The sequence below is a fragment of the Ambystoma mexicanum genome, chromosome 7q (assembly GCF_040938575.1).
Source record: "Ambystoma mexicanum isolate Mex_15411 chromosome 7q, UKY_AmexF1_1, whole genome shotgun sequence".
Taxonomy (NCBI): Eukaryota; Metazoa; Chordata; class Amphibia; order Caudata; family Ambystomatidae; genus Ambystoma; species Ambystoma mexicanum.
In genome coordinates this window covers 909,544,475-909,560,322 of record NC_090941.1, presented here as the reverse complement: position 1 = coordinate 909,560,322, position 15,848 = coordinate 909,544,475, and the positions used below count along the sequence as shown (strand labels likewise).

The window sequence follows — 15,848 nt, the reverse complement described above, 5'->3', positions numbered from 1 at the left end:
TTCATAAAGAAATGGAACAGCAAAAGAAAGTTCTGATCATTCTTCCAACATTTGTAAACACACAAAAACACATTAAGAATTTGACAAGCGTTCCAATGCACATCTTGAATTGCATGCTCACTCTATGTACAGAGGGGTAATCACATGAAGTAGGCAGCGGTTTGAAAGTTGGCATTGTGGCTTACAAGGCATTGACTATAAATAGTGATAGCACAATGTTCGAGGATAGCAATCAGCGTGTGAGATAACCAAGCACTACATTTGAAGCATTGTTAGCACCTCATGAAAAACATCAAATACCAGTGGCTTTGATTGTCAGAGAAATGCACTTTATTACCCCACAATTAAATCCACCCATGCATGAGTAAATGTTCTCAGTACAGTCCTTTTCTTATGCATTAAACACTATACTCCTCATTGACCAATTCAAAGCTCGCATAAGAGGTTCAAAGTCATTATTGCAAGGCGATACGTGAGTGATCCCATTGTATTAGTTGATATATTGAACCCAAAGTATTTCTATGTAAAATGCATTTTAAAAAGAAATATGTACCATTTTCACATTTTCATTAAGAGTCAAAAATCTAGTAATTCACCAATAACCTTCTCACAACACCCTGTTCCCGATCATACAGAAAATATATAAAACCAGTGATTTAATTATTAGAAAATACAATAACTATAATTATGTATGCCTCAAAGTGATGTGCTTCGAAATAGCGTACTACAAAAATGAAATTAAAAAAAAATCTAAATAGAAAATGTAACTTTTGCAATCACCATCATCATTGCTGTACATAGTACCTTGAGCAGTAATTGAATTCAAAGTAGTGCTTCAGAGATGTGCTTTTGCAGTTCAAAAGTACAGACACATTATTAAAGTTATAATACACTTATAATATAGGACATTCTTCCAGTCAGCCTTTGCGACATGAGTTGAAGCAGTCTTTGTTTCACCCTCTCAAACATATTTGTGAAATTAAGAATCAATGGTTTTAGACTAATGCAGCACCAGTGTATCTCAAAAAACGGTTTCAAGCAATGCATGCAGTTTATGCTTACGCACAGACTAAGCCACATGTTGTTTGACATGTCCTCCACGAGAATGCAATTTGCTGTCAAGTATCAATATGGCTTTCCAAAAAAAGATCTGTATCTGTAAACTATTTTTGATATTTGTGAGTCACATTTTTTGTATGTTATGACTCAGAGTGAAACAGAGTCCACACCAATTCATGTGTCAAAGAAGAGGACTGCTGTCTAACTCAGTTAGGTGGAAAAACTCTGTAAAACATAGTATAACATTGCAAAATCATAATCTTCTAAATTTGCTTTGCAGCAAAAAACAGATGGGGATCCTGAATCTAAATTCCAGTATTTAAGAGATTGTTCTCAGGGTGCACAATGTATCAAATGCTGTTCATTCCTTAAATGTCATTAAATCCCAAGAGAGGAAGTGCATCTTTAGCTCAAGCCCTGTTCCTCGGAGATTCGCCTTCCAGATTTCTGCCTTAAAATCTACTACCAAAAAAATAAAAAAAAATATATCACAGGCAAAAAAAAAGCAAAATAATATTTTAAACTGCATTCAAAATCAGAAACGTGCATTCTTTAACTTTACTGGTTATGAGGGTAAATCTTAAAACCAAAGTAGCCTATGCTTTATGCAAAAACCAAGAGGATTAGTAAGTGATATCATATTTTAAAGAGAAATTAAATTGTAAAGATGGAAGTGTAAAATGTGTTCACTTTAAAAGTCGCTCAGTAGTATATAATTTCCTCTTACCGAAACCTTTGACAGCAATTTTAATTTGAAGACTACAACACCATGAAGTATGTGTCGAGTATGTTTCTTTAAAATATACATCATCTTGTCTTATAGGAAGTACAGATGCAAACACTCGATTTATGTGAATGGGAAGATGTAGTACCTACTGTAGTGTAGCTCCATTTGATAAATCTGCATGCTATAAAAAAACTGATGAAAACTGACCACCTCCTGCTTTGTCTGATAACCAGGGGATGACTGGACATCCTCATTTCAAGTTCTACCATTTGAATTATACCTGCAGCATCTTACACATCATGCTTTGAATGCTATTGTGGTTCTAGCAGTTTACTTTCAGAAGCCAAAATCAAGTATAATATCTGACCTGGTGTAGTCATCCTCCACGAGCATGTGCTTTGAGATTGGAGAGTATCTTCCGGGTGATATTGGAGCGAGGGAAGTCTTGTACTCCAAAGTGCCATTGTTGCCTGATGTTATATTATTGTCCATTGGTGGGGAGTATGCTGGTAACAAAAAGCAAGACAAGTGAAGAGAAAATCTGTGGGGGTGTAATTCTCACCCAACAAATATTAAACATTATCTTACCACTACCATTTTATTTAGTAAACTTGACTTGTCATTTTTAAAACGCATGGGCCTGTCACACAGTGCAGTGGGCTACTTTATAATGGCAATGTCTTATGTAAATCTGTATGGAAATAGACGAAGCACATAGATGATGAATACTAAACAGTGTAACCAGAGATTTGCCATGTGAAATCAGTAGGCATTATTGCCATTTTAAATACTGGACAAACTGGACAAACAATTTATACATATTTGAAACCATGAAGTCAATTTCTTTCTTAGCCCAACACATAGAGTCAAATCAATCAGGATGAACTACTGTATCCCGTCTTTGAAAAATATATATGTGTGTTTTAACTGAAATCCTATTAGAAGGGAAGTAAATCTACCCTTAAAATAAAGCAGTTACCTAAAATAACTGCCTTTGTTGTTAAGGACTTCAAGTCCCACAATCCAATAAGTACTAAGATGAGGAAGAGGGCTGAAGAGGAATGCTGTAGCAGTAGTGAGGCAATTACGCCCAATAGCCGACACTTGGAGAAACCTGAGAGGCATACAAGATCCCCTCAGGTTCAGGCATTAGAAGGAGCTGGAACCGTGGCTGGAGTGCGTGCTGTAGTAGCAGAGATTGAAAGAAGAGGACACAGTGTTGGCAATCCAGGCAGAAGTGGGAGAACCAAAGGGACGCCGGAATGAGGATGCAGCAGATTTCACCTGCTTGTTTTGAGAGGGTCCTGTTCACCCAAACTCTGAAGAGCAGAGGCTGCACAACGGAAGATGTGCAGGAGAGTTGCCTTTCCCCTTGTGAGCCTAATTGCAGAGATTACAGAGCAAGAAGCATGTCAGAGACCAAGATGAGGCGTTGCAGTGAGTCCATGGGTATCAGGAACAAGACGGGTTCCTTAATTGAGTGGTCGGACCGACGACACCTTCAGTGAGGAAGGGTGTGGGTCCCTGTGAAGCCAGAAGCAGTAAATGTTGTGCCAGAGAATGTGGAAGATGTGCAACCTGCCGAACAAGTATCACAGAAGCTGGTGAGTCAAACCTGCCATTCAGATCCCTTGCACGAGCCCCACCGGCAACATCATCTGGTCCAATCTTCACTCGCGTATAAGCAAAAGCAAGCTGAAGTTGTTAGTTGAACTTTTAACAGTAGGAATGTAGCACTTGCGTTTGATCAGTCATTTCTCCTTAACTCACGTTGAGCACCCGCGTGGTGTGTGGCACAAGTGGTGTGGGTGCTCTGTACCTGTGGCCTGTGCACTGCAGACCCCTGCTGAACCAATGAAAACGGAGAAGGTCCCTAGCCCAAGGTGAGGAGTTGTGCTAGTGGAAGCGGGGGGCACATTTCGAATACTCTGTTTGCTTGCTGACACGTTTTATTTACAACTGAACACCATTACTTCTGTCCACTACTGCCTATCACTGTCTACCACAGCTACCTTCAATGATCCCGCTCCCACCTGATTTTGCCTCCCCACTCTATTAGTCGTCTAGTAAGAAATATACTTTTACAATGACTTCAAAGGTGCACACAGTTGGTGCGGATGGACCCTCCCCACGACCCCCACATATCTTTCCAGAGTCTCATCGACCTATGAGGAAAATCCTAACTGTTAAACGAAAATTCTTGCTCAAGGTGTCGACACTGGCAGTTCCAACGTGCAGCCCCACACCCCCACCATGCTTAAAGGAGATGCCTATTAGCTTATTAAAGAAATTAACAACTTTCTTGGGAGCTCATGGACATCATGGGGAGTAAACTCACTGGTTCTGAAGAAGCGAGCGATATATCTAACAGAGACAATGTTAGATGTGCTAGTGGAATCAACACACACAGAATGGGGAGCAGTAAGCTGGATTGCCCCACCGCCAGCTTGGCCACTAAAAGCACTACATCAGTAGAACCATTAGAACCATCAGAGAAATTGGAGGATCTATCGATTGCAATACATTTTACCCCTAATTCTATCAGGACCAGGAACCCTCTTCTATCATCTGCCCAGGATGGTGGCAATAGTGGTGATGCACTAAATCTCCCTACATGATGATGGTGATATTGGCAATATCTTGGGAACACAAACCATGTTGTGTAGCCCACCCACAGAAAGGTTCTATCACCAAGGAATACACCGCCCATAACAGTACCAAAGGTCCCTGGAGTTCAAAATGAAAAGATGGAGACCATGTGTAGGGCAAAGGGCCACCACCAGAGGGCAAACCCTTGCTGAATACCACCTCCTATTACAACCTTCCCCATAGACACCACCATTCAAGTAAAGGAGGGATGCCCCAATGGAATGTAAATGTAACCTTGTCTTAAATGAATTGGCTGAAGCCCTTGAGGAATGTAGAGATGGCAGTGATATAAGGGAATGACAACCGAGACTGGACACCCTTGCAAGGGTCCTCCAGCCAACAACTGAAAAACTGCATGACATCAGGGCAAGTGCCCCATCTTTGACTGACATAATAGAGAACAGCATGCCCCAGCTGAAGAAGGGACCAATAACACAAGTGAACTCTAGTATTCACCCCGAATCCCCATCACAGTAACATCAATCTGCATCAATCTGCAACGACGTGTATGGGCATTCTGACCGGGAGCCGAGAAGCATGCCTCGGAGTAACAAACAGGAAGGAGGAGTTGGCCACTTAAATAATATATTGACCTTAGCCCGATTTAGCTGTAATGACTCAAGATTTCAATGAGGGCAAGCCAAAGAGTTGAGAACACGAGACAGCCACAGGTGGTGTTCATGGGGGAGGATGGATATTATATGATATGGCATTTATAATGCGCCTGTACACAAATACTCCTGCACAGGATCGCCATAGTTGTATGTGATCAGCCTGAATCGAGGGACTCTCTTATCAACAAGTGCACTCCCTGGCTACGAACGGTGTGTGGTGAGCCCTTCATAATCCAAGAAGACATACTAAATTGTATGAGAACCCTCTTCAACAAAGATTACCCTTTTGACACTATTTGTATAGCTCTTTGTGATCCTAGAGTGGCCCATGGAAATCTGGTAATGGCCGCGAGATGGAGTTTATCAAGTTGAAGCTCATTCCAAATCAGTGCTACCCCCCACTCCATTAATGTGTTTCTGTCTTGGGGAAATACGCCAGTTCCCTCAGTGTTTCGATGCTAATGCAGTCCGATTGGGGAAAAGAGCAGGGGGAGTCCTCTGAAGGTGAAGGAAATGCAGCCTATTTGCCCAATTGACTAAAAGGGATATGTTTTTAATACAAGGCTTGGTTTTGGGGTTGTAACTAAATATAGCCATTGTATGTCTACTGCTAGAAAGCTAGGAAGATAATTAGTGCTACTCTAGTGATTTGTAATGATACATGTATTTTGTATTTGTTGTACTTTTATGTCGTTGTGGTGAATAAAGTTAACAGAAGATAAAGTCATTGTTAATCAATTTAAACATTGTTAACTGTATGAAGAAGTGGTCGCACATGCCTAGTTTCACTTTCCAAGGAAAGAGTGACATTTATATCTTTAATAGTCTTCTTGCTGGTACCACAGCCTCCAACATTCAATCATTACAAGTGGCCCAAAATAATGCCGTGCGTAATATCTTCAACCAATCTCGTTGCACCCACATCTCCACCTTTAGGAAAAAACTTCATTGGCTTCTGGTCAAACATCGTATTACACACAAGGTGCTAACTACAACACACAAATGCCTGAGTTTTAGCAGTCCTACATATCTGTCAGCACGTATTAGTACCACGCCTAATGAGAGGAATCTTTGCTCATCTACTGCGGTCATCCTCAAACACCCCAGATTCAGGACAGCTACATTTGGAGGCACCATTCTTGATGCACAGGGTCCCCTTCTTTGGAATACACTAACTGCTCGGATACGGCAGATCCAGAGCTACACTGTGTTCAAACGCGCCATTAAAAAATAACTTTTTCAACCTAGAATAATTTGTTATGATTCTTGCTCCTCTTCTGCCTCTTGTGTTGGTCCGTTCTGTCTTGTCTTTGTGTGCGCTCTGAGGCCTACGGGCATGCAGCGCATTACAAAAATTAAAATAAATAAATCACGTGAACATTAAATACTTATAAAAGAAGCAAAGTGTTTAAGCAATACAAGTGTGCAAGCATTACCTGAAGCCAAGAGAGTGGCACTAAGGCTTCTGGATAATTATTTGGCTAACAGTTGGCAGGGAGATGAAGGCAACATTGGGGGAGGGAAACCTGCTGGCCATAAATACCATTTGAAGTTGACACAATCTATCCTGTCAAAGACTTTGAGCATTAAAGAGACGTGGGACATAAAAAACTGAGATTGTTATTTTGGCAGACAGACAAGAGAGGGAAACAGGCTGCCCATTTTGAGGAGATATTTTCAGAGGAAGAGTGCCTTGCCTGTTTGAAGGTGTTGAAGTGCCTTAAATGTAAAACTTGTCAGAACTAAAACCTGTAAATAATCACAAAGTAGTGAAGCTGTGGTAGAATCACAAAGTGGTATATCTGGGTATTAGTGGATACAAAACATCAGTAGTATAAGTGCAGCAGAATAATATGAGACAACAGAACATTTCCTCATGGTTCATTTAAGTTGTAGTGAAGTTGTTGAAGCAGAAGTCCTCTGAAGTCATCCTGACAAACCTACCGTGAATCCTAAAAGTGAATAGTGACACAATAACTGTTAACCAAGAACTGTGTTTCACTAACAATTGTAGAAGTTGCATTTCTTTTGAACTCTGGCAAGTCTTCTTGCCATTAGGAAAACACCCCAGGCCACGGAAGAGGATATCTTAATCACATCTCAGACAGACCAGAAACTTCAGACACACATGGCAGTGGTCCAGGAAATCATAAAACATCATTTAAGTAGATTTCAGGAATACCAGAACGCTCTACATGATAAACAAGGTCTGACCCAGCCGTTTTCCATAGTGGACATTGGGCCTCATCACCCGGTAGGCGGTGAGCCATGGCGCTATTAGCGCCATGGCTCATGCCGGTAAAATTCCGGCACCGCCTTGGCGGAAAGGGGATTTACCGCCCCATTCCAAGGTTGGAGGGGCGGTAAATCCCCTTTCCGCCATTTCCCTTCCCCATTCCCATTTCTGCCCCATAGGGCTCTATGGGAATGGGGAAGGCGCTAATTACCCAACGCAATTTTGCGGTGCCGTAATTAGCTCTGAGGTCCCTTAGCGGGTTGGATTTTAACGCCTGCAAAAAGCAGGCGTTAAATCCCCCAACCCGCAAAGGGACCTCGTAGTAAGGCGGTAGGGATTTACCGGTACCGGTATTTTACCGGTACCGGTAAATCCCTACCGCCATCCGTGTAATGAGGCCCATTGTTTTAGTTTTGTTGCCAACATCAGAAAACAAAATGATTTTCAAATGACATGGCTCCCATAAGATTCTAGAAAAAAAGGACCTCTAAACTACATAGTGGCCATGCCAGACCGACATCAAAAGACTCAAATCTATCATGTCAATCTCTTAAAGGAGTGGAATATTGAATCCTTAAAAAATACTACTGTTACCGTGGCCAGTCTCTTAACTGACAAAGAACTAGTAGTTCAATTAGTTCCCAAGAAACTGCCCCTTTACCAGCGGTTAGAACTCCATGATCTATTAGCACAATTCCCAGGAAGTCTTCTCCGAAGAGTCTGGTCAGGAACATCATTTTTTCATTTTATTTGTACTTCACTGGGACAAACTGTTAATCTAAAACCATACCATATTCCAGAGGGCTGAAAAAAGATCATTGAGGAAGAGCTTGCATCCATGCTGAAGGCCGATATAATTGAACCCCCTGAGAGTCCCTGGTCCTCCCGCGGTAGTTTTGGTAGCAAAACCAGATAAAAGCTGGAGGTTCTAGTATTGATTTTCAAAAACTTAATTCAATCTCATGTTTCTGCAGTTATCCCATGCCCAGGATGAGGTTATCTAAAAACGAGGGTCCACCCAATATATATCTACATTAGGCTTGACAAAAGGATACTGGTAAATCCCTTTGAATTCAGATGACAGGGAGAAAACAGCTTTTTCCTTACTCCAGATGTTCTTCCACTTTATAGTCCTCCCCTTCGGGCTACACAGGGGCCCTGCAACCTTCCAGAGACTAATGGATACAATACGTTGACCCCACTCTGATTACACAGGGGCCTACTTGGATTATATACTTATACATAGTAACACCTGGCCCGAGCATATGCACCGTCTGTATGTGACCACTTGCGCCTTGTGGAAAGCAGGCCTAAGTGCACCCCCCAAAAATGTCATCTAGCACAGTCTGTGGTAAAGTATCCAGGAATGGGTTGATTGATCCCCCAGATGAAAAAAAATCAAGGTTGTTCACTTAACACCAGTTCCCAAGACCAACAGAGATCTCCAAGCCTTCCCGGGATTAACTGGGCATTATAAATAGTTAATTCCCAATTATTCCACATTGGCCACCAGTCTCACTGATAATTTGAAGAATTCACAAGCTCTTGGGAAAGGCAGATCGGAGAAGCTTTGACCGGCCAAAACATACACTATGTCAGGAGTCAATGCCTGACCTCAACCGGGAATTCATACTTCAAACACATATCTCAAAAGTAGATATGGGGCAGTCCTTTCCCAGGAACATGATGGACCAAAACACCCTGTCCTATATACCTGTAGGAAGTTGGTTTCTAGAGAACAGGCCTATGCCACCATCGAGTTGGAAGCCTTAGCCATCAAATGGGCATACTATTTGACGGGAGGAAGTTCCCACTAGTGACTGACCATTCATCCCTAACCTGGATGAATCTCAGAAAATGTTAAAACTCTCAAGTTATGAGGTTTTTTTTGGATCTCTAACCTGTTTTGCTTTTCTGTGGATCATCGGAAAGGAAAAGAACAAGGAAATGTGGATATTCTTAGCTGTTTCCCTCTCATCGCTGAAGGGGGGCTCTCCCTTAATGGGAGGGGAATGTGACAAATTCTTCCCTATGGTGACCCACCCCCTTTGAGGCTTGGGAGGTGTGCCGCTCAACAAAACACTCGCAAGTGGTTGGGGAAAGTGGGACGACCCTGGGAGTGACTCACCTCAAGGGAACAAGGACTCCCATTCCCAGGGGGAACTAGCTCAAACTAAGGCATTTTCTGCATATCTGGGAATCCAAGAAACTGATGTTACATTCAGCTGTGGTACTATTGAAAGTGCCTTTGGATGTTTGGCTCAAGACAATGCTGGTCTGTCCATGGGCTTGAAAACTGAACATAAACAACATCCCCCTTTTTGATCATGCAGGAATAATAAAGGCACAAGCAAGCCTCTGTGGTGGGCACGTCATTGATGGGAGGAGACGTGTTGCAGAGAGGAGCCGACTGTGATGCAGAGAGAAGAAGGAGAGTAAGAGAGATGCAGTCAACCCAGCAAAGAGCCAAACAGAGTCAACAAGGCAAAGCAAAGCCAGTCTAACCAGAAGATGCAACCATGCAGAGGACATGGTGGGCCCGGTGCCTGAGAAATGACACTGAAACCAAAACTCAAGGGAGAAGCTAATACTCCACTCACAAAGCAAGAAACAAGGAGCAGAGTAACACACAACTGAGCGGAACACAAAATGTGCTTCTGTCTGATGGGAAGACCAGCAAGCACGGAGAGAACACCACTGCTACTGAGCAGACGCCAACTCACAGGAGCAAACCCTGCGACATAGAAGGTACCAGGATTGCTTTTAGTGCAGGGGGCATAGAGACCAGAGAGTGAAGGGGAATGAAGGAAGGATTACTTTAATTCCATACTGAGAGATGAAGGCCCAGAGATATAGAAAGAACCAAGTAACAATAAGGGTTACAGGAGACCAAGAAACCTGAATGTTGTAATACGCCAAACAGTACTCAAAAAATCCTAAAAAACAAGAAATGCATGAAAGAGGGGCTACCCATACTCCGGGGAGATAATTGAAACCTTGGGATAGAGATAACCAAGGGAACCAGAATATCCTGATAAACCTTGTGAAGAACAGATTATAGGGGAGAACAGAGGCACCCAAGATGTGAACCGAGTGAGGAGAAACCAATCCAAGTGGTGGAGAGGACTCAGGGAAAAATCAATACACATAAGGCACATGGGCATTTGGTTTTTTTCAAGGTCTTGAGACTTTATTTTGTGAACTTGAAAACTTTTTGGAACTTTTGTCAGATTGTCAACAACTGTTAAACCAGGGAGAATTGTTTCTATGGCTAACCATTAGGATCAGAACCAGAAGGTATTTCCTGGAAACCCTTACAGAGATCAGGGGGAATAACTCTGGAAGCAGAGCACTCTGCCTAGTCTTAAAAAAGATATGTGTTCTAAGTGGTAGAACTAGTTTAGAGGATAGGTTTAGAAAGAGTTCTATTTTCTTATTTGACTTTTGATGAGCATCTTAGTATAGTTTGTTAGGAACTCCCCTTTTAGCAATAGGGCTAGAAGGGTGTTTTTGTTTAAGTTAAATAAAACTCGTTAACAACATGTCCTCTGGTTCGAATCCTTATTCTGCCTTGCCACACTGCCTACAGGAGTACAAAAGACAACGTGGCTACTATTTTCTAGCTAAAGTATTATATTCACAAAACACACAAACATCTGATTGTAAATAATGCAGCCTAAGTGTAGTGAATGGTTGGTTTCTAGTTTCAGTATTGTGGTAAGATCAGAGTCTGGAGAGTGACACAGTGGCCTATTTCCCTAAATGCTTCTTTATACCCAAGCCAAGGCCTAAGCTGTCCCTATGCCAAAGGGTATCTGCCTTACTCTATTGAAGAAAATATAAAAGGGGCTTGTCAGGATCTCTTACATAAATAAAGACTTCTATCTAGAATTCTATTCTTACCTGAGCTCTGTCCCTATGACTACAAAAGAAAGCACAAATCTAGCAAAAACACAGCTAGGGCTGTTATCTGAATGAAGGCACAATAATTGGTTTTGGACATACAATCTGGTATCCCTTTATCAAAAGGAGGCTTGCCCAGATGGACATTTCAACATGTTTCTTACAATTATCTCTCCTCTGCTCTTTGGTCAGTCCCTGGTTTGTATCTCTCTTTTCTCCCCAGTCTGGGGCTTGCTTTCTATTGTTTCCAGCTGTCTTCCAACGGGACTACGGACACCACTTCCCTGCATCCTTCCCACTCTCCTTTTGGCAGGTGTTTGCTCTCTGCTCTTCGGGCTAGCTCTTCCGTCTCCTCACTCGGCAGGCGCTGTGAGTGATTCACAGTCTCCTTTGACTGAGGGACTGCCTCCTCTGGAGCACACTCTCTCTCCTGCCACAGCTCCCAGTAGGAGGTCTCTGGCCCTCTCAAACTCTGCAAGCATCTCTCCCTTGGTCCTCTCCTGATTGGCCTTTAATTTGCCATTGCTCCAGAGGATTGAATCGTCTACTGTTCTCTTGTCTGAGGCGAGGATTGTGAATACAGGGATTCAGAAACCAAAGCAGCCGTTCTAACAGGAGGTTTTCGGTTATCATGCAGTTCAACTCCCACATAGTCAACAAAGATATTAGAGTCTGGGTTTAAAGGAGGATACAATTCCTATACCCTAAAAGGGTATCACCCCCATTGGGATCTTACTTGCCCTGTACCCTATTTGTATTAATCATAACAGGCTCACTTTTATTGTCCCAAAGGGGGTGGCTACTTGTATTTGTCACAGCATGTATTTAAAATGCAGCTTGTGATGTTGGACTACTTTATCTACAGGCTTTGGTTTAGAAAGGAAGCTATTTTTTTAAGAGCACAAAATCTAAATTAATTTAAAGTGTGAAGGCAAACATGATAATATAACTTTGTGATAGGACACAAATAAACACTACATTTGTACTAGGGAAATAGAAGTCTGCTTAATGCAGAATACTTTATTCTAATGTTTGGTAAATGAGAATGGGTGTTTACAATACGACCATGGCGGAAGACCATGGTGCTATTAGCACCATGGTCCATGCTGGTAAATTACCGACTCCGCCATGGAGAAAGGGGGAATTACCACCCCATTACAAGGTTGGCGGGGCGGTAATTCCCCCTTCCTCCATGGCCCTTCCCCATTCCCATTTTTGCCCCATAGGGCTCAATGGGAATGGGGAAGGCGCTAAGTACGGTGCTGCAAATTGCGGCACCGTAATTTGCACCAAGGTCCCTTTGCGGGTCCCTACTTTAACGGCTGGTCTACACCAGCCGTTAAGGTCGGGTCCCGCAAAGGGACCTCGTAATTAGGCGCTAATAGGTTAACGGCGCCGCAGCCTTTTACGGCACCGTTAACCCATTAGCGCCTGGGTCGTAATGAGGCCCATTATATTCTAGGAACTAATGTGGACAAACTAACCCCCTTCCTACTTCACTTTAAGAAGTATAGCTCTATTCAGGATTTCTCTTTTAATATAAACTATAGTTTCCACAGGAAAGGAAGTTGGAAAACCCCTTCATATCTGTGAAATGATGTTCACCTTCTTACAAATCAGGGCCTACATTAGCCCTGAGAAAACCTGACAATTAATATATTTTGGTAAAGTCATATATGGGCCTCATTACACGGACTGCGGTAAGGGTTAACGGTCACCGTTAATGGTACCAGTGACCATTAACCCTTACTGCCTTACTACGAGGTCCCTTTGCGGGTTGGAGACTTTAACGCCTGCTTTTTGCAGGCGTTAAAAACCAACCCGGAAGGGACCAGGGAGCTAAATACGGTACCACAATTTGCGGTGCCGTAATTAGCACCTTCCCCATTCCCATTATGCCCTATGGGGCAAAAATGGGAATGGGGAAGGGCAATGGGGGAAGGGGGAATTACCGCCCCACCAACCTTGGAATAGGGCGGTAATTCCCCTTTCCTCCAAGGCGGTGCCGGTATTTTACCGCCATGGACCAAGGTGCTAATAGCACCTTGGTCCACCGCCGTCGGTGTAATGAGGCCCTATGTGCCCTGCACAATCATGAATTTTGGAGCACATTCATTTAAATAGACTTTCACAAAGTGTGTCTTATAGCCCAGTCTCAACTCAGTGGCCTACCTACAAAGGATTTCTTTAGAATATGTTTAATTGCTATCCAGGGTTTTCACTAATTCCTGGGACATAACACTACATCCACAGGGATTGATATACTCACCTATGGTTTGTCTTTTAAAGGCACTGGGCAGCTACAGAAATCAACAGATCCAGACAAGCTCTGTTCTCAGGCTGTCCCATGCTTTTAAAATCCCTCTCAGAGAATCTGGTCCTATCTTGGGCAACACTTCAGCATCAGGCTCTTTCTGCAAATTGCTTTTTTTAAGAGGAAGTTTAATCAGCTACAATCAATGTAGCATCACGCTTAGCACTTCTCCTGTCGGACAACTCAACTTATCTACAGATTTATCTAAGACATTTCTATTTTTTGTGTTTGGCCTTACACAACTGATAAACTCCACACATGCAGTGTCATTTGATTGGGACATTCTCATTGGAGGGACCGATCATTGGTTTTCATCAGATACTAACACTCCCAATTATTGTCCCCTTTATTTTGATTAGTCCAAAGAGGTCCCCCCTCTCATTTAAGGTTCAGATCCGTTTGGACGTAAACCCCTTTTCTCTCCTAACTTCTGTTATGAACTTCTCCTATTATAGAGGCTGACATATTTGAAATCAAAGAGAAATTGTAATCCAGAGATATCCTATATGTTTCAATAACATATAATACAAGGATGTTATTGAAATATGTAAAATTAATTAAAGTTATAACCAATAAGGTGATTTCATTTCTTTGCCATGTTATATAATTCAACTTGAAACTCCTTGTATCGCCATTTCTGTACACAGGAGCTCCCCATATAATTAATTGTTTACTTAGAAGGCCGGCTCAGGCTCTAAGCCATCAAACAGACATGCGCAGATGGTCAATAATGTCTCTGCCACAGTTTAAAACGGTGCAGGCCTGTCAGAAACCTGGAGGTTTGATGCACTGTTCCAGTTAAGGAACAGATTATGAATTTATAATCCAACTGTGCCATAAAAAATTCCAGATGCCTCAAAATTAGAGATGGCGGAAGGCACATCAGATACTTTGAAAGCCCATCTGTTTCTGTTCTGTTTTGCTAATGGGTTATTCACTGATTAATGATGTACTTTTATTCTGCCAGAAAACTGAGCTCTGAACTGTGGTCTTGGAAGCCGAGCATCAAAGTGTGCAAGCTAGATTTTTAACTGTAGTTAAACAATTTTCACATGACTTACAAAAAGAGCAAGGCAGACTATGTGTATTTGTGTAGATTTACTAAATTCAGCAGTTTGTAATGTCATTTAATTCTATATATATATATATATATATTCAGTGAAAAAACTTTGTTAAAGGGACGTTATGGTTCCAAGTAAAACCGAAAAACCCTTGAAATTCGCCAGTTATGGTAAGCTAAGCAACCATAACTCGTGCCACCACCGTGCACTGCTAAGACTAACACCCAGGACATCAAAGAAGACATCACAAATGTCATTGATGACATCACTGATGACATCACATGTCTGGCTCTCCCTTTTTTGCTTTACTGACATATCTAGGCCACATGGTTTTCTTCAGTAACAGTCAGGAATTAAAATTAGAAAAGGTAGTATATTTGTAGACTTATCCTTCAAGTATGTTCTTACAATAATTCCCTTAGGGTCCAGTCATATCATTTGAAACATATTCATAGGGGCAGACACAAGATTGAAAGACAGCAATCCTTTCTGTGCATTAAAATAATCAGTAGAGTTGTCAGCACTTTCTGATAGTTCTGTTGTTTTTTTTTATTACTGTACCTTCCCTGTATATGTTCCTAATTTTATATCTTGTATTCACACTACTTTCCTTGAAATCCATGCACATCATGTGATATATATCTATACATAGGGTAAGTAGCATGTTTGAAACAGAGCAATCATTTCTTTGCATAAAGGTAATCTGTTACGTTATTAACTCTTTTTGCTACCACTGCTGTTTTTCTCTTACTTCAATTTCCTTGTATATACTCATATTTGTATGTGGTGTTGTCTCTTTGTGTTTTGTCTATAATAATGCAATTATGTAGTAAGTGGGTTTTATTATCTACTTATCACATGTTTCACAGTATGCAAAAGTCTAATAAGAAAACCGTTATCATTTCACTATTCAACATGGCAAGTTTATGAATATTGCACCTCCATCATGTATGCTGCACACAATGCCTATGTTTCTACATGAGCACCTTAGTATACTGGATGGATGAATAAGCACTTCATATTTATTCCAATGATCCTTGACACTTTTTTTGTAATTAAAATTACAATAAGAAACCCTTATACAGACTTTTCATGAAAGATAAATGCACATGTGATGTCATCAGTGATGTCATCAATGACATTTGTGATGTCATCTTTGATGTCCTGGGTGTTAGTCTTAGCAGTGCACGGTGGTGGCACGAGTTATGGTTGCTTAGCTTACCATAACTGGCGAATTTCAAGGGTTTTTCGGTTTTACTTGGAACCATAACGTCCCTTTAACAAA

The 15,848-nt window shown here is 41.7% G+C and overlaps 1 protein-coding gene across 6 annotated transcripts in view; it reads right to left on the bottom strand.

Moving 5' to 3' along the window:
• The window catches only part of DLG2 (discs large MAGUK scaffold protein 2), a 5,493,568-nt gene that overhangs the window by 2,746,161 nt on the left and 2,731,559 nt on the right, over window positions 1-15,848 (bottom strand). For all 6 annotated transcript variants that reach the window (XM_069639853.1, XM_069639851.1, XM_069639850.1 and 3 more), the window contains one exon: window positions 2,154-2,292. In XM_069639853.1, the coding sequence (XP_069495954.1) occupies window positions 2,154-2,292 (139 nt within the window). The remainder of the gene's footprint in view (window positions 1-2,153; window positions 2,293-15,848) is intronic.